Raw genomic sequence first — 20820 nt, 5'->3', positions numbered from 1 at the left:
TGCAGAAACAAAACAAGGGAAGGGAGACAAGATTTGACATAATAATAATAATAATAATAATAATAATAATAATAATAATAATAATAATAATAATAATAATTTTATTATTTGTACCCCGCCCATCTGGCTGGGCTTCCAACAAATATTAAAATACATTAAAATGTCACAGATTAAAAACTTACCTAAACAGGGCTGCCTTCAGGTATTTTGTGAATGTCAAGTAGTTGTTTATACCCTTGACTTCTGATGGGAGGGCGTTCCACAGGGCGGGCGCCACCACCGAGAAGGCCCTCTGCCTGGTTCCCTGTAGCTTTGCTTCTCACAGTGAGGGAACCACCAGAAGGCCCTCGGCACTGGATCTTAGTGTCCGGGCTGAATGATGGGGGTGGAGATGCTCCTTCAGGTATACAGGACCGAGGCCGTTTAGGGCTTTCAAGGTCAGCACCAACACTTTGAATTGTGCTCGGAAATGTACTGGGAGCCTGAAAGATACTCGGAGTCTAGTGTGGATTTCATGCTCTTTATTCAGCTCATTGTAGCGAGGAATGCAGTTGCCCCAAAACGTCTGCTTTATATACACTATTTACACAATGGGCCCCACGTGATTGGCTAATTCCAGGATACTCCTGTATGCCAATCGGGTTGCGGATTCACTTCCACCTGGAGCTGGATTGGGTGGCTCCTGCGGACCAATCAGACTGCTGCATTCTGGATCCTGTTGTTCTAGGACCAATCAGACGGCTGCATTTTGGATCCCATTCAACTCAGTACATAACAGAGCCAATGTAGATCTCTCAGGACCGGTGTTATGTGGCCCCGGCGGCCACTCCCAGGCACCAGTCAGAAGGCAGGTTTGGCAGCAGCAGAGAAGCTTCGAAATCAGCCTTTGACGGCCTGGCCACTTCCTGTGGTTTTGGACTAAAACTGCCACCAACTCCAGCCAGCTGATTTAAGCCTTTGCTTTACAAAACACCTTTCTGTTGTTTCGGGCATACAGCAACGCTGTTATGATATTTGAGTTGCCAATGGACAGGAGAAATGATGGGGGGGGGGAGGGACACACAGCAGAATTGTAGGCAACACTGCATGTTGGGATTCTGCTCCCATGGTGTGGTGTAGTGGTTAAGAGCAGTGGACTCATAATCTGGTGAACCAGGTTCGCGTCTCCGCTCATCCACATGCAGCTGCTGGGTGACCTTGGGCTAGTCACACTTCTCTGAAGTCTCTCAGCTCCACTCACCTCACAGAGTGTTTGTTGCGGGGGAGGAAGGGAAAGGAGAACGTTAGCCACTTTGAGACTCCTTCGGGTAGTGATAAAGCGGGATATCAAATCCAAACTCTTCTTCTTCTAGCGGTTTGAAAGCACAAAGTGCAAGTAGATAAATAGGTACCGCTCCGGCGGGAAGGTAAATGGCGTTTCCGTGCGCTGCTCTGGTTTCGCCAGAAGTGGCTCAGTCATGCTGGCCACATGACCCGGAAGCTGTACGCCAGCTCCCTCGGCCAGTAAAGCGAGATGAGCGCCGCAACCCCAGAGTCGTCCGCGACTGGACCTAACGGTCAGGGGTCCCTTTACCTTTACCTTTAAGCAAATGGGGTGGAAGTCAAACAGAACAAAGGGATCTAAAAATGTAGCTATTATCACCATTTGGCTAGACCCCAATGCATCCCAGATGTAGTTTCTTCCATTTAGATTGGTCCTTTTTAATTCTGCGCAAGAGAGGAGTGCAATTTCAGGAATGCCATTGTGTCAAGGCATGCAGGATTTTTTCTTCCGCTGCTCCCCCATGACCCCTAATAGGTGGGTTAAAGTGTAATGAAATTGTTCATGTTTCCAGGAAAGGAGCGAACAGCAGCCTTGCTCGAGTCTGCTTTTGTGCTTTTGGCGCAGGGCCTTGGATGAAGCAGGGAGGGAGCCCTGACTCCTGTGTTCTGCCCCTGCCGGAATTTGGGGGGGGGGGGTGAGAAGGGTGCTCAGTTTCCTCTGCTCCTTCTCCCTTTCGCAGGGATCTTGTAAGAGGAAGAGATGCTCGAGGGGTGTGCTCGAGAGGACGCCAGGACAAGGACGGAATTGCTGCGCAGAGGAAGATGTTTTCTCCACCAAGCAAGTGTGCAAGAGCCTGTTTCTCAAGCCTCTTCCTGTGTGTGGTTGATGTTGCACTTGGCTGAGCGTCACTGGGGCAAGGAGCAAAATTAGGGAGTGGTGTGGAGAGCAGCTCTGCAAGCGCTATCTTCGTCAAACTGGGTCCCTGGTTTTATTATTATTATTTTTTTAAAAAAATTAAAGACCCTTATGACTTTGATTTCCAACAGGCTGTGCCTGAAATAGCCCAAAGCCTGCCGGAAACCTTTGTGGTATCGAACACCCAGAAATAAATTCAGAGCAAGGACGCAAACCCAAGAAGAGCATCTGCTGGATCAGGCCTAAGGGGTCCCATCTGGTATAGCATCCTGTTCTCACAGTGGCCGACCAGGTGCCTCAAAGCATACAGTATTAGCCAGTATTGGGGACAATGGTGACTTTCTGGTGCCCTTTCGTCGCATTTTCAATCATGGAATGAATCATAGAATTGTAGAGTTGGAAGGGACCCCTAAGAGTCATCTAGTCCAACCCCCTGCAATGCCAGCATCTCAGCTGAAACATCGAGGACAGATGACCATCCAACCTGCGCTTAAAAACCTCAAAGGAAGGAGAGTCCACAACTGGGCACCCACCAAAGTCACATCCACCACGATGTAATAGGGAAGTAATAGTACCACTGTATTCCCCTCTGGTCAGACCTCACCTGGAATACTGTGTCCAGTTCTGGGCACCACAGTTCAAGAAGGATACTGACAAGCTGGAACGTGTCCAGAGGAGGGCGACCAAAATGGTCCAAGGCCTGTAAACGATGCCTTATGAGGAACAGCTTAGGGAGCTGGGTATGTTTAGCCTGGAGAAGAGAAGGTTAAGGGAGGATATGATAGCCATGTTCAAATATATCAAAGGATGTCATATAGAGGAGGGAGAAAGGTTGTTTTCTGCAGCTCCAGAGAAGCGGACACGGGGCAATGGATTCAAACTACGATGATTCTATGACTCTATGATAAAGCAGCTAGTAAGCCTGATCTTTATTAAACTGTTGCAACAGGGTGCTCACACACACCCCCACGCAGGAGGGAGGAGGAACCCAGAACAATTGTGTGCAAGCCCTTATATAGACTTTTGCAATTGCCACCCTGTAGCTCAAGACCAAACTGCGGGAGTCAGTGGAAGACAGGAGTGCCTGGCATGCTCTGGTCCATGGGGTCCCCCGAAGAGTCGGACACGACTAAACAACTAAACAACAGCTCAAGGCCTCCACACCCCCCCCCCAATATATCATACATACATCACATGGCGGTCTACAGCAAAATCCTGTCTTTTAATGGGTTTACCTGGGCAGTCTGGCCAAGTATACTTCTGAACATTTATTTTATATCTTAGACCTTATAATTCTCATAACAATGTCTATCTTCCTCCCCACCCCCAGGGAATATTTCAATATTTTGAAAAGTGAAGGATTGGTTTTCTCTGGAGCATGCGTCCGCTAAAATTTGTGTAACAGTTCTCAGTGGTGCATACTCTGACTGGCAGCTGGCTGCGCTGTCAAATTTTTCAGCACTCCCTGAATTGCTTGGAGATGCTGCTGGGAACTTGAAGCTGAGAACTTCTGCATGCAACATTCTGCAGATGTTGTGAGGCCCCCAAGTCTCACCAGCCCTGGCAAGCAGGGCTAATGGTCAGGGATGGTGAGGGATGCAGCCCAGGGAAGCAGGTTAGCCATCCCAGAAACACCTAGATCACATCCCTTGTGGGGGCCTGTATCCTTATAGCTCCATACCTTCTGGAAGAAACGTTTAGGAATGAACGTCTTGTAATATGAGAATGTTAGCCGCTTTGAGACTCCTTCGGGTAGTGATAAAGCGGGATATCAAATCCAAACTCTTCTAATATAATCCCAAGAGGTTTTCATTCCAAAAGAGGTTTTGGAATTTCAGGACCTGACTCATCCAAGGCTGATGTTCACCAAACATGACCGAAATGTTTTATCAGGAATTGTGAGCTGGGAAAATCCGAGGTCTTGCTAAATGCCTGGTGTTTTTCCTGATTCCCTCTGACTTGCTTCCTCCTGAGTCACTTACGGCAGCCTTGCAATTCTGTCTCCGCCCACCCTCCAAATCTCCATCTGATACTTTCCATCTGCTTTGCATTCAGGATCCCAGCTTTTTCCAGGATGCTGCTGAGGACATCCTACTCCCAAGCTGCTCACGCGCTGGACCAAAATATATGTTCCACTCCCAGCTCCTTTGTGCGTAGACGGGAAGTCCCTCGCGAGAGCCATGTCTTTTCGGATAAGCTTGAGAATGGCAGGAAATGTAGCTGTACCACCACCTGGTTGGCAGAGGAGAAAGCAGCCAAAGCAGCGATACAGTGAACCATAGAGTTGGAAGGGACCCCCGAGGGTCATCTAGTCCAACCCTCTGCAATGCAGGAAATCTGCCTGGAATCTGTCGCTGGATGGGCTCAAACCACCAACCTTCTGGTTAACAGAAGTCAAGGCAGTGATGATACACTGGGCTAGAGATTTTGGATATAATACCCAACTTTCATCTTGGGAAACGTTATGGAAAGAGGAAATAAAGTTTACTGCGATGCTGTTTGTTGAAGGAAAGCTATATGAAAACGATGTCTCGCTGGTATCTAACACAAGAGTAAAATTGTTAAAATGTACAAAACTAGTTCAAGTGTGTGTTGGAAACGTAAAGGGAAGGACAGTAGTTTTTAACATATCGTGCTCCTTCTGGGTTAGTTTGTCCACCTTTGGTCCTCCATCCTGCCCTCTGCTCTCACCTGGGGCTCCTAGAAGCGGCCACGGATTCCTCCTGAATGGGCGCGCGGGGGTGGGGGGAAAGAGGGCGGGGCGAGCGGGAGAGAAATGAATGAATGAATCAAAGCGGGCGGGTGGGGGGCGGATCCTCGCGCCCTGATTGGCCGACTCCTTCCAGCGCCCGGGACAGCACGCAGGCGCCGCTGATTGGGCGCCCGTCCGGAAGGGAGGCGGAACTAGCCGGATCCGGAAGCAGATGCCGGTGGCGTGGGGAGGGGAGAAGCGAGCGGCGAGGGTCGGACCGCGGTGGGAACAGAGCGTTTCCGTTGAGCCTCACCCCCCGTACCCCGGACCTGGTGACCTTTGACCCCGCTCGTTTTTTTGTGTGTGGGGGGGGTCTCTCTCATTTAGCTCCTCTGCCCCCGAACCCCTCTCTCTGGCGTTGCCTGAGGGCGCCCTTTGACCTTTGCCCCCCCTCAGGGCCCTTGGACTCGGGTTCCCTCTTCCCCCCCCCCCGGGCCGAGATGCCTTGGAAGCGGGGGCTCCGTTTCCTGGGGAGCTGCTCTGCGGGGAGGGTCGCCCCTGAGGGGGCCAGGCTGGCACGACCCTCCTCCGGGACCCACAGCTCCGAGGGGAGACCCGACAGCTGCAGGAAGAGGAGGGTGAGTCATTGGGGGTGGGGTGGAAGTGTGTGGGGAGAGAGTCCTTGGGTTGGGGCTCTGGACACCAACCCAGACGTCAGAAGGACCCTGCTGGGTCAGGGTCAAGGGTCCAGCACCCGGTGCCATAGCTGTCAAGTTTTACCTTTTCTCATGAGGAAGCCTATTCAGTATAATGGAAGTGTGCATGCACACGAAAGCTCATACCAAGAACAAACTCAGTTGGTCTCTTAAGGTGCTACTGGAAAGAATTTCCTATTTTGTTTCCAGTATAATGGAATTTCCCTTAAAATAAGGGAGAACTTGACAGCTATGCGCCGGTGCTCATTCATAAGTGTGCAACAAGTCTCGCAAGTGTGCACTGCCCTTGTGAGCGTCAACCGGCCTCTGTGATTGCGCTGATCCCTGCAGGGCAGAGGCCTCTGTGCGGCCGCTTTTATTTAATGCGTTGCATCTGTAGCCCTCCTTCTTTCCTCCGAGTAGCTCCACGTGGTTCTTCTCCCTACCCCTTCCTTGAATCCCCCACGACAACCACAACCCTGTGAGGTGGGTTAGGCTCAGAAAAAGGCAGTGGCTGTCCCCCGAGATCACACGCCCCCCCCCATGAGCTTTGTAGCCAAAGTGGGGATTCGAACCCCGGCCTCTCCCAGTCTTGACATTCTAACCACTACGCCATCACTGCCTCCCTGCTGGAAGAGGGCCGTGGATGCTGACTCTGCCCAAAGGTGGCTGGAGAGCAGGGCTGAAATGGCCTTTGAAACTCAAGCACCTGCCCTTAACTCCTGGCTTCAGGGATAAAAATCAGCCCCGAGAGATGGACTCAACCGGTTAAGCAGGTTGACGCCTGCAGCCAAAATAGAAATTGCTTGCCACTTAAACATCAGACAGTGTGTTGCGTGCTTTTCTTTACACAACCTGGGGAGGGTCACTATTACTATGGGGAAGTGAGGAGGAGGATGCCCATATTATTGTGTGTTTAATTTGTGTACTGACCTTCATCCATAGATAATAATAATAATAATAATAATAATAATAATAATTTTATTTATACCCCGCCCTTCCCAGCCAAAAACCGGCTCAGGGCGGCTAACACTAATTAAAATCACAGCAAAAACATAAAAACAATCAATTTAAAATATAGATTAAAATATAAAATTAAAAATTAAAACTGCAGTCTCATTTTCAAATAGCCCACCAATAAAAGAACGAAGCATAACTATCAAACAGAAACCAACCCCAAAGGCCAGGTGGAACAGCTCCGTCTTGCAGGCCCTGCGGAAAGATGCCGAATCCCGCGGGGCCCTGGTCTCTTGTGACAGACTGTTCCACCAAGTCAGGGCCAATACTGAGAAAGCCCTGGCCCTAGTTGAGGCCAACCTTGCATCTTTGTTGCTCGGGACCTCCAAAAGATTATTATTTGAGGACCTTAAGGTCCTACACGGGACATACCAGGAGATGTGCCCACATGGCACAAGTCCAGTCTTCCTCCTGGTGAACACACAAAAGCCACTGTGCCTTGTGGAGCCCAGGATGCCCACCTCCATTGGGAACTGCTGTCACGATATTATATCTTTTTATAGATAGATAGATAGATAGATAGATAGATAGATAGATACATGTCTAGCACACAGGCAAGCTCAGTTTTCCTTGCTGGGTAATGGCCTTTAAAGCTCAAGAAGCAGAAAATGAGGCCACCTGTTTCTTGGATGCTCAACCGCTCCATTACTTGACCTCTGCAATTTCCATTCTTTGGGGGGAGAGTCCTTTGCCCTCCTCTGCCCCCTCAATATTGGGGGGGGGGGCTGAGCACCCTGCTAAGGAATAGTGAGGGGGCTAATGACACCTCTGCCTCCCGAGAGTTGCCGCACCTGATCCCAGCACTTTAGAAGAAATTGGGGTTTGGGGGCTGAGAGGTGTGTGGCCTGGACCCAGCAGGAAACAGCAATCTGCTTTCTGCTTTTAGCAGGAATCTGTGGAGCTCCCAGCATCTCCTCGGGAGGAGCAGGAAAACCTGCCTTGCCTGGGAAGGTGGTTCCCGCAGGGGGCAAACTCTTGCCACACCACAAGCGCCACAGGATGGGCGGCCGATCTTTCCGGTGACCGGCCGCTCCCCATGCCCAGGCTTCGGGGAGGCTCCAGCTTTGGTCGCCCCTGTCTGATTCATCAGAGTGCGCCACTTCGAGGTCTCACGGTGGAGGACATCCAGAAAGCGAGAGAATCTCTGCCAAGGAAAGACCCTGAGAGCCTGGGGAAAATGAGGCAGAAGGTAAGGCCTGGGTCTCGTGGGGGGGGGGAAGAAGTGGGTGGCTTGAACCCTGAGCCCACCAGGATCCAGCAGGGATGCAGTGTTGAGCACAACGGTTAAGGCAGAAGTTCCCAAATTCTCCCTGTTTGTGACACACTTTTTAGACACACATCGTTTCGCGACGCACCTACACGCTGCAGCCGACAAGCAAATGTGTTGCGGCAAACAGTTTGGGAAGCTCTGGGTTAAGGTGTATGCACAGGTACGGCTGCTAATTGCCGCTATTGGCTGTGGAAATAGTTCGAATCTCTACTCTAGAAACTTTATGCTTAAGAGCATAAAAATAAGCTGGTTGGATGTGCCAAGGTAGTCTTAACATTCTGTTCCCAACATTACCTGGCAGGTGTTTCTGGAGAGCTCACAAGAGGGGGTGAGCTTTCCTTGTCCCCCAACATCTGGCTGGCTTACCTTTTCTGCTGTCTGCTTTGTTCCTCAGCTGAGCGAGAGGGCCCGGGAACGGAAAGTGCCAGTGACCCGCGTTGGACGCCTTGCGAATTTTGGAGGTGAGATCCTCCAGGCTGCAGCATTCGCAGCTGAGGATTTGTTGCATCACAGAGAAGGAGGGAGAATGCCAGGGTGATGCGGCTGGATTTTGCCTTTAGTTTGCATGCTTTTCTGCCATTGGTTTTGGCTGCTGTGATGTCATGGAATGTTTAGACAGACGCCAGTTGCTCAGAGGAAAGGACCAGCGGTGGAACATTGTAAACGGCTGCAGGAGCATGGAAGTTGAATGCACACCTACAAAAACTAACCCAGGCAGGCCCTTGAATTGTAGCAAGCCCCCCTCCCAAAAAGAAGTATCAAACCATGACAATAAATTTTGTCATTTGGGAATTGGAGAGGGCTGAGAATTAATGGCTTGAAATGAATATTCCACTCAGAAAATTACAACCCTAAGCATTTCTTGAGGACGATCCTAACGTAATTTATGTTTGCAGAGTAGACCTTATGGGTGCCACAGTAGTGGGGTGGGGAGGAGCAGCTGGAGCTGGTGGTGGGAGAGACTGGGCTGAGGAGGGAGACTGGACTCATTCTATTCCCCCCTCCCCCGCCTGCCATTCAATCTATTTATTGCATTAGCCATATGGCCATAGCACATAGTAAAAGACCAGGCAGTAGCCTGGCGTGATTATACAAAGAATACAACAGATACAGTTAAAACATTAGAGGTAAAATCGTACTGGGTAATACAAATGAAATAAAGAGCAATGGCAGGGCATGACGACAGTAGTGTCCATGTCAGGAAGATACATAGGACTAAGGCTAAGGGAAGTTAGCCAAAAAGGTGGTCCTGAGTTTCAGGGCCTGTAATGTATAGATGGCCCCTCCACGTGAAATCAAGGGGTTGGCATCCGCCAGTAAGTATTTCATGCGGTCAACGTCCCTGGCGATAGTCGGCGGGATTAGAGGGAGAAGCCTGGATCTTATTGAGGCATATAGTGGGCAGTAGAGGAAGAAGTGAATAAAGTCCTCTATCTTTCCTTTGCTGCATGGGCAGAGTCGAAGATCCAGAGGAGTATTGGAAAACACACCCTGTAAGAATGCTGTGGGGGTGGCATGAAATCGAGCTGGTGTGAAGCCATTCATACAATCCTTTCTCCCTTCCAGGTCTGGCTGTGGGCCTGGGCTTTGGAGCCTTGGTGGAAGTGGCGAGGAACTCCCTTAATGGGGAGCAAAAAACCAAGGGTAAGGAAGGTGCCAGAGAAGGGCCTGCCCCTGTGCGCTCATGCTCCCTTGCACATGCACGTGCGAGGCCACAAGGGGCTGCTTTTAAGGATTTTGCAGGACGTGATGTGTGGCTGGGGCTGGCCTTGCCTCAAAAAGTGGCTGGACTCTTCTTCTGCTCTCAAGGGAAGAGGATGCCAGACTAGCTGGAGCCCCTTTGGTCTGACCCAGCAGGATCCTATTCTGCTACCGCAGGACAAGCACCTCTTTCTTCCCTCCCCCTCTGCAGACGCAGGTTTCCTGCTGGAATCCAACCCCTTCCTGTCGGAGGCAAACGCCAAGCGGATCGTGGACACCCTCTGCAAGATGCGTGGGGCTGCCCTCAAGATTGGCCAGATGCTGAGCATTCAAGGTATCGGGGGCAGAAGGGGATGTTCCCATGCCTGCCCACATCTTCCCATGGGGGCCTGCTCAGAATCGATGGGAGGGTTGGTGGGGCTGCTGGCTGGTCGGCATTGGGAAAATTCCAGAGAGGTCCGTCCCTCCAAGCCTGGAAGGTTATATTATTAAATAATAATAATAATAATAATAATAATAATAATAATAATAATAATATATTTATACCTCACCCATCTGGCTGGGTTTCCCCAGCCACTCTGGGCAGCTCCCAACAGAACATTAAAAATACAAGAAAACATCAAACATTAAAAACTTCCCTAAACAGGGCTGCCTTCAGATGTCTTCTAAAAGTCAGATAGTTGTTTATTCCCTTGACTTCTAATGGGAGGGCGTTCCACAGGGCAGGCGCGACCACCGAAAAGGCCCTCTGCCTAGTTCCCTGCAACCTCACTTCTCGCAGTGAGGGAGCCGCCGGAAGGCCCTCGGAGCTGGACCTCTGTATCAGGGCAGAATGATGGGGTTGGAGATGCTCCTTCAGGTATACAGGACCAAGGCCGTTTAGGGCTTTAACGGTCAGCACCAACACTTTGAATTGTGCTCGGAAACGTCCTGGGAGCCAATGTTGGTCTTTCAGGACTGGTGTTATGTGGTCCCGGCGGCCGCTCCCAGTCCCCAGTCCAGCTGCCGTATTCTGGATTAGTTGTAGTTTCCGAGTCACCTTCAAATGTAGCCCCACGTAGAGCGCATTGCAGTAGTCCAAGCGGGAGATAACTAGAGCATTCACCATTCTGGCGAGACAGTCCGCAGGCAGGTAGGGTCTCATCCTGCGTACCAGATGGAGCTGGTAGACAGCTGCCCTGGACACAGAATTGACCTGCACCTCCATGGACAGCCGTGAGTCCAAAATGACTCCCAGGCTGCGCACCTGGTCCTTCAGGGGCACAGTTACCCCATTCAGGACCAGGGAGTCCCCCACACCCATCGAAGGACTGCCCTCCCAAGCCAAAATCAAAGAGCCTCTCCAGGCCAGCAGGGTGGGCTGCAGCATTGCAAACAATATTTAAAAAACGGTTTCTTCGGGACGCCCACTTCTCCCCGCAGACAACAGCTTCATCAGCCCACAGCTGCAGCAGATCTTCGAGCGCGTCCGACAAAGCGCCGACTTCATGCCGCCCTCTCAGATGATGGTGCGTTGCTGTGGGGTGGGGTGGCAGGGGGCTGCGAGGGAAGCCGCCTTTGCCCTCCGCCTGTGGTTGGGTGGGAGGGTTGGCATGGATGCTCTGAGCAGGGAAGTCCGGCTCAGCCGCCAAACTGAGACGTTGCCAGTGTAGGAAAAGCCCCGCAGGGTTTGTCTCAGTTCAGGTGGCAGCCGCTGCCGGTTTGAGGCAGCTCTCTCCAACATTTTGCTTCAGGGACTCTCTGCTCTTCCCCTTCCAGGGCGTCCTGGTGGAAGAACTGGGTGCCGACTGGCGGGACAGAGTAGCCTCCTTTGAGGAAACGCCCTTTGCGGCCGCCTCCATCGGCCAAGTGCACCTTGGGGTGCTGAAGGACGGGACCGAAGTGGCCGTGAAGATCCAGGTAGGCGTTGGCTCAGACGCTGCCGGGATTTGAACCCGGGACTGTGCACGCAAGGAAGATGCTCTGGCTACGGGGCGAGGGCGGAGCCTGTAGGGGGAGAGACTTTGACTGCGAGACAAGTCTCTGGGTCTGCTGGGGTTGGAAGCCCTTGGCAGCCTAGCTGGTCCTGATGTTCCCTCTCCCTCCTCTCCTCCTGCAGTACCCAGGCATTGCCCAGAGCATCCGGAGCGATGTGGATAACCTGTTGGCGGTGCTCAAGATGAGCATGGTGCTCCCAGAAGGTAAGGAGAAAACAAGGTGAGCCAAAGCGAGCCCACCTAGTCCCATCTTCTCTCTTCTTTTTCTTCATTTTTATTTGATTTTACAGGTATAAATTTATAACAAAACCAAATATATATCCATATAGAGAGATTTATCTGAATCTCGAGACTCACCCCCCCCATCCCCTCCATGGGTCCTATTGTCAGCATTTTCAACTGCATATTATTTCATAATCTATTTTATATCTGTCCATAGTATTTGTTACGAGTGAGATTAAAATCCTATTTTCATCTTCTTACAGTGGTCTCCTAAATCAGTTATAATTTCCCCCCATTCTTTCTTGGGAGCTTTTGTCTTCTTGGTCCCTGAGCTTTCCTGTCAGTTTTGCAATTTCAGCGTAGTCTAATAGCTTGGTTTGCTATTCCTCTCTGGTAGGGACCCGGTTTCTTCTTTCCATCTCTGGCCTAATAGCATCCGTGCTGCTGTTCCCACGTACATGAAGGTTCTTTTCTGTTCCTTTGGGATTCCTAATAAAATTCCTAATAAAAAGGCTTCTGGGTGTTTTTTATTTTTTAAATAAAGGTTATTTAAAACATTTTTTTCAGTTCATTGTATATCATTCCCCAGAAAGCCTTCATTGCCTTATACCACCACCATATACGATAAAAGGTACCTTTTTTCCCTTTACATTTTCAGCAGGTATTTGTACCTGTTTTATACATTTTTGTTAGCTTACTATGATTACTAGGAGTCAAATACCACTGACACATCATTTTCTTTCAGCGTACAACAGGCTGTGAATTTCAAATCTGTTTTCCGTAACCTTTTCCCAATCTGCAATCTGAATGTTATGCCTCAAATCCCTTGCCCAGTGTACTATTACAGATGTAACCTGTTCACATTCCAAGAGCAATCTCTGCGTTTTCGCATCTAGTCCATCTTCTCACAAGGGCCTACCAGGTAGCAACCTGCAAGCAGGACCTGAGCGCCACGGCCCTCTCTTCCTCCCTGAATTTGTCCAGTCCTCCTTGAGAGCCGTCCAGGTGGGTGGCTGGTCTTTCCCTCCTGCACCAGGGAGTTCCACAGTTCCACAGTCTCTTGTGGGTGAGCAGCCTCTGCCCGTCTCTGCTTCCTTGCAGGCCTCTTTGCTGACAACACCCTGCAGGTGCTTCAGAAGGAGCTGGAGTGGGAATGCGACTACCAGCGGGAGGCTCTGTGCGCCCGGAAGTTCAGGTAAAGGGACCCGTGACCATTAGGTCCAATCGCGGACGACTCTGGGGTTACAGCGCTCATCTCGCTTTACTGGCCGAGGGAGCCGGCGTATAGCTTCCGGGTCATGTGGCCAGCATGACTAAGCCACTTCTGGCGAACCAGAGCAGCACACGGAAACGCCGTTTACCTTCCCGCTGGAGTGGTACCTATTTATCTACTTGCACTGTGTGCTTTCGAACTGCTAGGTTGGCAGGAGCAGGGACCGAGCAACGGGAGCTCACCCCGTCGTGGGGATTCGAACTGCCAACCTTCTGATCGGCAAGCCCTAGGCTCAGTGGTTTAGACCACAGCACCACCACCCACGTCTCCCTAGTTAGTTGGGTACTAATTCCTATCAGGAAACCTGACTGTGTTGTAATCAGGAACACAGCTAGAGTGCGGAGGCGAATCTGACAGCTTGCTCAGACTGGATTAAGAATGTGCCAAGAGCTGCAATTCCTGCGTTTTGGGGGTTGGACTAGATTACCCTCGGGGATCCCTTCCAACTCTTACGATTCTATGAATGCGTGTGCAGGAGAAACTCAGCCTTGAGCTGATTGAAAGGAGGTGCTCTGTCCTTCTTGCTGAATCGGGCGTCCAGCTCTGATAATGCAATAATGCCTTGGAAAACGCGACGTAATTTCTGTGCTGGTGCAAAACAAAAGCGAGGGACGGCCTCTCTATAGGGCTGTGCGACTTATAGACCTGAGGACGCCCCCCCTTGGGGACTCTGCAGTGGCTGATGCTATGAGCGAGTGACGTTGCCTTAAGCATCACGGTGTCGTAGCTATTGAAGAAATCCCCGAAACTCCCCTTCGTCCTGGGACCCGGCAGGCTCCGGGCTCCCCTGGTGGCTTCTTCTCCTTGGCAGCCCCACGTCTGGGACCTTTCGGGACCAGGCTGCAGGACCCCTGTAGCCTCAGGACCAACCACCCTTTTTGTGGGGGGGGGGCGTGGTGGCTTGTGGCCCTCCCACTTGGAGAGAGCCTCCTTGCTGAAGCATCTCTCTTCCCCCAGGCACCTCCTGGAAGGTGACCCGTTCTTCGAGGTGCCCAAGGTGGTAGAGGAGCTGTCCACCCACAGGGTCCTGTCGATGGAGCTGGCGGGGGGCGTCCCGCTGGACCGCTGCCAGGAGCTCAGCCAGGAGCTGCGGAACGAGGTGAGGCGGGGGCCAGAAACGCAGGGCTCCTTACAGAGAAAGCTTGTGTGGAGGAGGAGAGGCCTCTGTGTCAGTGGATGGCGTTACCCTCCAAAACGGAGCGTCCCTATAGAAGAGCTTCCTAGCATTTGCCACACCCCCCAGCGGCTGCAATCCCCTTCCCTGCCTGCCCAGGGAAGACTGCCATGAGGGCAGCATAAAAAGGTAAAGGGACCCCTGACCATTAGGCCCAGTCGTGTCCAACTCTGGGGTTGCGGCGCTCATCTCACTTTATTGGCCGAGGGATCTGGCGTACAGCTTCCGGGTCATGTGGCCAGCATGACTAAGCCGCTTCTGGCGAACCAGAGCAGCGCACGGAAACGCCGTTTACCTTCCCGCCGGAGTACCTACCGTATTTTTCCGCTCCATAGGGCACACCGGACCATAGGGCGCACCTCATTTTTAGAGGAGGAAACAAGAAAAAAATTATTTTTTTCTGGTTTTCCTCCTCTAAAAGCCCTGTTTTTTTGAGGATCAGCTCAAATTTGTGCAGCTTTTTTTGCAAAGGGAAAAGCAAAGAGGAAAAGCCCCATTTTTATGGGGTTCAACTCACATTTCTGCAGCTTCTAAAGGAAAGGGAGCCATTTCTACAGTTTCCAGACAGATAATCTAATCAGCCAGTCACATGTCGCTGGGGAAACAAACAACCTCCCTCTGCAGCACATTCAACAATGGAGGCCTGGGCAAGGGGGCGGGGAGAAAGGGAACCGGGGACTCTTATCTCTCTCCCGATCTCTTGCTGATCAGCTGCTGAGCGGGTCCTTTCAACACACACCCTTTTCTCTTTGTAAAAAAAAAAAAAGCACGATCTGCTTTTGGCCCCTGGGCAATTCGGCTCCAGGGACCACCATTCGCTCCATAAGACGCACAGATATTTCCCCTTACTTTTTAGGAGGAAAAAAGTGTGTCTTATGGAGCGAAAAATATTTATCTACTTATACCGTGTGCTTTCGAACTGCTAGGTTGGCAGGAACAGGGACCGAGCAATGGGAGCTCACCCCATCACGGGGATTCGAACCGCCAACCTTCTGATCGGCAAGCCCTAGGCTCAGTGGTTTAGACCACAGCGCCCCCCGCATCCCACTGAGGGCAGCATAAATGCTGCCAAATGGCAGGCACCTGCAATAGGATGACCTCAAGGCTGCAGATTTCTGGGCCAAGGCATTAAAGGAAACATCTCCAGTAACCGATCGAACTGTTGTGCCTTCTCTGTATTTGGCGCTTTGAAATTGATTTTCTGAAGCAAATAAAGAGATGGAAAAATCATCTCTCGCATCGAGAATGTCTCTATCGAGGTTCTGGGAAACGCTTTAGCTAGTCATTCTGGACTAGTGGCGCTCAAGAGCCTGGCCAGAAAAAAAAATAAGTCTCTATTAGGATCTAGTAAAAGAGGAAGGGTTCTTGCAGTATGGTTTGATTTCACATCATTTATGAACGAGGAGGCAAACGGATGGATGGCCGTTCCTGGTTACGCTAATGAAAATAAGATAGAATTTGCCCATTGTCTTCCATTTTATTCTTGCCGCCTCTCCATTCACATGGTGCACACGTGATAAGAAAGCAAGGAAATTAAGATTAACGTTTTTGTAAAAATATTTGGTAATATTTTTAAAGTATTTATTAAGACACAATATTCGTGTTCCGTGTCTGTCCTGCTGCCGCCCAATGCTTTTCTTCTGGTACCTTCTTTCTCTTCTTACTGTCTTCCTGTGAATTTTGCCTTTCCTTCCATTAAAAGTATCTGAAAAATAAAGGAGGGCTTCCTTCCCTCTTCCTTCCCTCCGCAGATCTGCTCCCACATCCTTCGCCTGTGCCTCCGAGAGGTCTTTGAGTTCCGCTTCATGCAGACGGATCCGAACTGGTCCAATTTTTTCTACGATGCCGAGAGGCACAAGGTGGGAGTTTGGGCTGGATTCCCGGGGTGAGGGGAGATGGTTGCCGGGTGCGAGAGGCTGCAGGCGCGTCTAAACCCCTCGGCCTCATTCCTCGCAGGTGACCCTGCTGGACTTTGGAGCCAGCCGAGACTTCAGCAAAGAGTTCACTGACAATTACATCGAGGTGAGTGCCGGTTATCATCTTCTCCTCCTTTCACTGCATCTCACACCCCTCCTGGGATAGATGCCTCTTCAAGCTCTCTCCATCGTTCTCTGTTGTTTGTTTGTTTGCTTCCTGCATCCGCACAAAACCCTGATTTCTAGATCACACAGGTGGGCGTCCCCTTGGCCGTTGGAAAGGACAGGGTCTCCATACTGACCCTTCTTTAGTCCATCAGCCTTTAGTCACCTCTCGCCTGCATGTGTCCATTTTAACTTCCTGGCCTTTTCCATCACTTCCATAATGTGTTATCTCTGTCGTTTTAATAATAATAACAATAACATACTTCAGAGAATAATTATTATTATTATTATTATTATTATTTTGTTTATATGTCACCCATCTGACTGGATTGCCCCAGCCACTCTAAACAAAATACTAAAAACACAATAAAACATCAGATGTCAAGGAGATAAAGAACTACAAAGCTTTTAGAAGGCAACTGAAGGCAGTCTTGTATCGGGAAGTTTTCAGTGGTTGATGTTTTACTGTTTTTTTATACAGGTGAAACTCGAAAAATTAGAATATCATGGAAAGGTTCATTTCTTTCAGTAATTCAACTTAAAAGGTGAAACTAATATATGAGATAGACTCATGACATGCAAAGCGAGATGTGTCAAGCCTTTATTTGTTATAATTGTGATGGTTATGGCGTACAGCTGATGAGAACCCCAAATTAACAATCCCAACTTTGGGGTTCTCATCAGCTGCACGCCATAATCATCCCAATTATAACAAGCAAAGGCTTGACATATCTCTCTTTGCATGTCGTGAGTCTATCTCATATATTAAACTCCAGTAGCTAATGAAAACAATTGCTTACATAAATGGAATTTTCCACGATATTCTAATTTTTCAAGTTTCACCTGTATATGCCATAAACTGCCCAGAGTGGCTGAGGAAACCCAGCCAGATGGGCAGAGTATAAATAAAAGTATTATTATTATTATTATTATTATTAATAATAATAATAATACAGTTCTGCCTTCAGATGTCTTCTAAAAGTCAAATAGTGGTTTGACATCTGACAGGAGGGTGTTCCACAGGGCAGGCTGCCCAGAAGGCCCTCTCCCTGGTTCCCTGTAACTTCATTTCTCGCATAATACACAAAATAATAATACTAAAAGAATCCTAATAGCAGCACACACACACCCCCCACACACATTTAGCAGGTTGGGGAAGTGGGGCTCCAGTGATGGCTATATAATGTCAGCCGTTGGCTAGAGCAGGGCTGAGCCCCCCCCCCCCCAATATCCAGGGGAGAGTCACCACCTCAGCCCCTCTCTTTCCTCTCTGTGAAGGTGGTGAGGGCCGCAGCGGACGGAGACCGGGCCAAAGTGCTGCAGAAGTCCAAAGACCTCAAGTTCATGACGGGGTTCGAGACCAAGGTGAGCGTGTCCGTCGGGAGATTAATCTCGCCAGCTGCCCCAGGCAGAGCAGGAACCAGCGTTTTGGGTTGGCATTGGGGGGCCCTGGGCAAAGCGGGTGGATTTCAAGAGGCTGTGAGCCGGGGGGGGGGCAGGAAGAGGAGGGGAGGTTTAAATCTCTCCCCAACCCTGCCACCGATCTGCTGCGATGGTCTTTGTCCCTGCCTGTCCACCTTAAGCTAGTTGGTAACAGTCGCTAAGTTTCTCAAGGAGCACCAGAGTTCTTGCTGCTTACAGAGAGGAGATTATAAAATGATAATTGTTGGAAGAGAGGAAAGTCTCTCTCTCTCTCTCTCTCTCTCTCTCTCTCAGTATCATAACTCTAGAACTCATGGTCATTGCAATGAAGCTGAATGCAGATAAAGAGTTTCATCACGAAGCACATAAACTGTGGAACTCCCTGCCACAAGAGGCAGTGAAGGCCACCCACCCAGATGGCTTTAGAAGGGGCTGGCACAAATTCATTGGCATCTACTAGCCAGGATGGCTGGGCTCTGCCTCCACAGACAAGAGGCAGCAACACTTCTGGGCACCATTTGCCCAGGGGTACCACAGGGGAGGAGCGCCCCCTTATCCTTGTGGGTTCCCCCAAAGAGGCATCATCTCCTTGGCCACTGTGGGAGCAGGACTGGATAGGCCCCCTTTGGCCTGATCCAGCAGGCTCTTCTCAACGTTCTTATGGAGCCTCCAGATCCAGCAGCAGTCTATCTGGAGTCCTCGGTTCTTTTGGGTAGAATAGGAGGCTGGACTAGATGGGCCCCTTTGGGCCTGATCCCACAGCCAGGCTCTTCTTAGGAAGGCAAAGTCCTGAGTCCCATACTGGCCGGAGTGGGGAGCCATTCTCTGCCCCCCCCTCCTCTGGGCAGTTCCTCTGCCATTGGGTAATTTAGCTGTGGGTGGGGGTTCTGGCCTGTTTGTTTTAGATTATTTGAAGGTTTTGTGGACACTTTTGAAATTTGAAAAGAAAGAAAAGGGGGGCAGCAACGAACAATTCCTTCCTTGCACACACTCCTCGCCTCCTCCAGGGCCCACCCACACCCAGCTCCATCCCATGTTGTGCTGCTGGGCCTGCCTAATCCTGCAAGGGTGCTGCCCCCAGAATAGGGGATTACAACGCAAGACAGGAGAGCCCAGGGCCCAAGCCCTCCTTCCTAGCCGATTCGAGGTAGGGCAGCGCCCCCTAGTGAAACCCAGTGCCTCTCTCTCTTGTGGCCAGCAAGTAGATTCATTCTCTTATCTCATTCCCCTTACTTAAGAAAGCATTCAGCCTCTTTCCCTCTTCATCCTGGAGAGATGTGACTAGTGGGGTGCCACAGGGTTCTGTCTTGGGCCCAGTCTTATTCAACATCTTCATCAATGACTTGGGTGATGGGCTTGAGGGCATCCTGATCAAGTTTGCAGATGACACCAAATTGGGAGGGGTGGCTAATACCCCAGAGGACAGGATCACACTTCAAAATGACCTTAACAGACTAGAGAACTGGGCCAAAGCAAACAAGATGAATTTTAACAGGGAGAAATGTGAAGTACTACACTTGGGCAAAAAAAAATGAAAGGCACAAATACAGGATGGGTGACACCTGGATTGAGAGCAGTACATGTGAAAAGGATCTAGGAGTCTTGGTAGACCATCAACTTGACATGAGTCAACAGTGTGATGCAGCAGCTAAAAAAGCCAATGCAATTCTGGGCTGCATCAATAGGAGTATAGCGTCTACATCAAGGGAAGTAATAGTACCACTATATTCCGCTCTGGTCAGACCTCACCTAGAATACCGTGTCCAGTTCTGGGCACCACAGTTCAACAAGGATACTGACAAGCTGGAACGTGTCCAGAGGAGGGCAACCAAAATGGTCAAAGGCCTGGAAACGATGCCTTATGAGGAACGGCTTAGGGAGCTGGGTATGTTTAGCCTGGAGAAGAGAAGGTTAAAGGGGGATATGATAGCCATGTTCAAATATATAATAGGATGTCATCTAGAGGAGGGAGAAGCGGACACGGGGCAATGGATTCAAACTACAAGAAAGAAGATTCCACCTAAACATTAGGAAGAACTTCCTGACAGTAAGAGCTGTTGGACAGTGGAATTTGCTGCCCGGGAGTATGGTGGAGTCTCCTTCTTTGGAGGTCTTGAAGCGCAGGCTTGACAGCCATCTGTCAGGAATGCTTTGATGGTGTTTCCTGCTTGGCAGGGGGTTGGACTGGATGGCCCCTGTGGTCTCTTCCAACTCTATGATTCTATGATTCTACGCTAAACTTTCCCAGCTCCTTCAACCGTTCCTCATCAGGCTTGGTTTCCAGACCCTTGATCATCTCTGTCTCCCTCCTCTGCCCACCTTCCGGTTCGTGAACGCCCTTCTTAAACTGTGGCCTCCAGAACTGGGCACAGGTGGGGTCTGACCGAGGCTGAAGAAAGTGCTAAAGGCAGTCTGCCCATGCCCAGGAACCCCTCTTCCCCTTCCTTTCAGCCCCTGTGGCCCCCTACCTGAGCAGCCAGTCCCAGAAACACCTGCCCTTGGACTGACCTCCCTCCTTCTCCCGGCAGGTGTTTGAGGACGCCCATGTGGACGCCGTGATGATCCTGGGAGAGGCCTTCTCCACGCCGGGCCCCTTCGACTTCGGCACCCAGCGCACCACTCGCTGCATCCAGGACCTCATCCCCGTCATGCTGAAGCACCGCCTCAGCCCACCTCCGGAGGAGAGCTACTCGCTGCACCGCAAGATCGCCGGATCCTTCCTCATCTGCGCCCGACTCGGGGCCGCCATCCCCTGCCGGGAGATGTTCGAAGAGGCCTATGCCCGATACTTGGCCGGGGAGCGCCCAGCCCCCATGGCCGGCAGGGCCTAGGGGGATCCTCCACAGTTCTCGCGAGTGGATCCCATGGCTCACTTGCCAGCCAGCCGGAACTCTCCATGAGGGAGCCCTGACCATTCTGCTGCTGGGACAGCTTGTGTGGGGCAGCGGTCCTCTGCGGTGTTGGGGGCAGCATCTCTGCCAAGCGGGGGTCTTTCTTTGGACCAGCCGCTGGCCGGTATTAGACCCTGGCAGACCTGCCCTCTTAACACAGCTGCCTGGCCTCTCCATCCTCGATCCCTCTGGCGGTCTCTTTGGAGCAATCGAAGGGGTAGCGCCAG

General features: G+C 50.8%; 1 protein-coding gene across 3 annotated transcripts; it reads left to right on the top strand.

Moving 5' to 3' along the window:
- Positions 1-5332: 5332 nt before the first annotated feature.
- COQ8B (coenzyme Q8B) lies at positions 5333-20567 on the top strand. Of its 3 annotated transcripts, none has more exons than XM_033158527.1 (14): positions 5333-5509; positions 7473-7772; positions 8248-8314; positions 9420-9506; positions 9766-9888; positions 10977-11062; positions 11313-11453; positions 11653-11734; positions 12854-12947; positions 13983-14124; positions 15951-16058; positions 16156-16221; positions 17559-17645; positions 20231-20567. In XM_033158527.1, exons 1-14 carry the CDS (start codon positions 5372-5374, stop codon positions 20531-20533), a joined length of 1824 nt encoding a protein of 607 aa, XP_033014418.1. In that variant the 5' UTR covers positions 5333-5371; the 3' UTR covers positions 20534-20567. The 3 variants fall into 3 exon arrangements, with proteins under 3 accessions (XP_033014418.1, XP_033014419.1, XP_033014417.1); XM_033158528.1 differs by having other exon boundaries at positions 7470-7772; positions 9420-9497; XM_033158526.1 differs by having other exon boundaries at positions 7470-7772.
- The last annotated feature ends 253 nt before the right edge of the window (positions 20568-20820 follow it).

This window comes from Lacerta agilis, chromosome 8, assembly GCF_009819535.1.
Source record: "Lacerta agilis isolate rLacAgi1 chromosome 8, rLacAgi1.pri, whole genome shotgun sequence".
NCBI classification, from domain to species: Eukaryota; Metazoa; Chordata; class Lepidosauria; order Squamata; family Lacertidae; genus Lacerta; species Lacerta agilis.
Note: the sequence above shows the minus strand (reverse complement) of the source record. Positions and strands in the feature narration are given on the sequence as shown.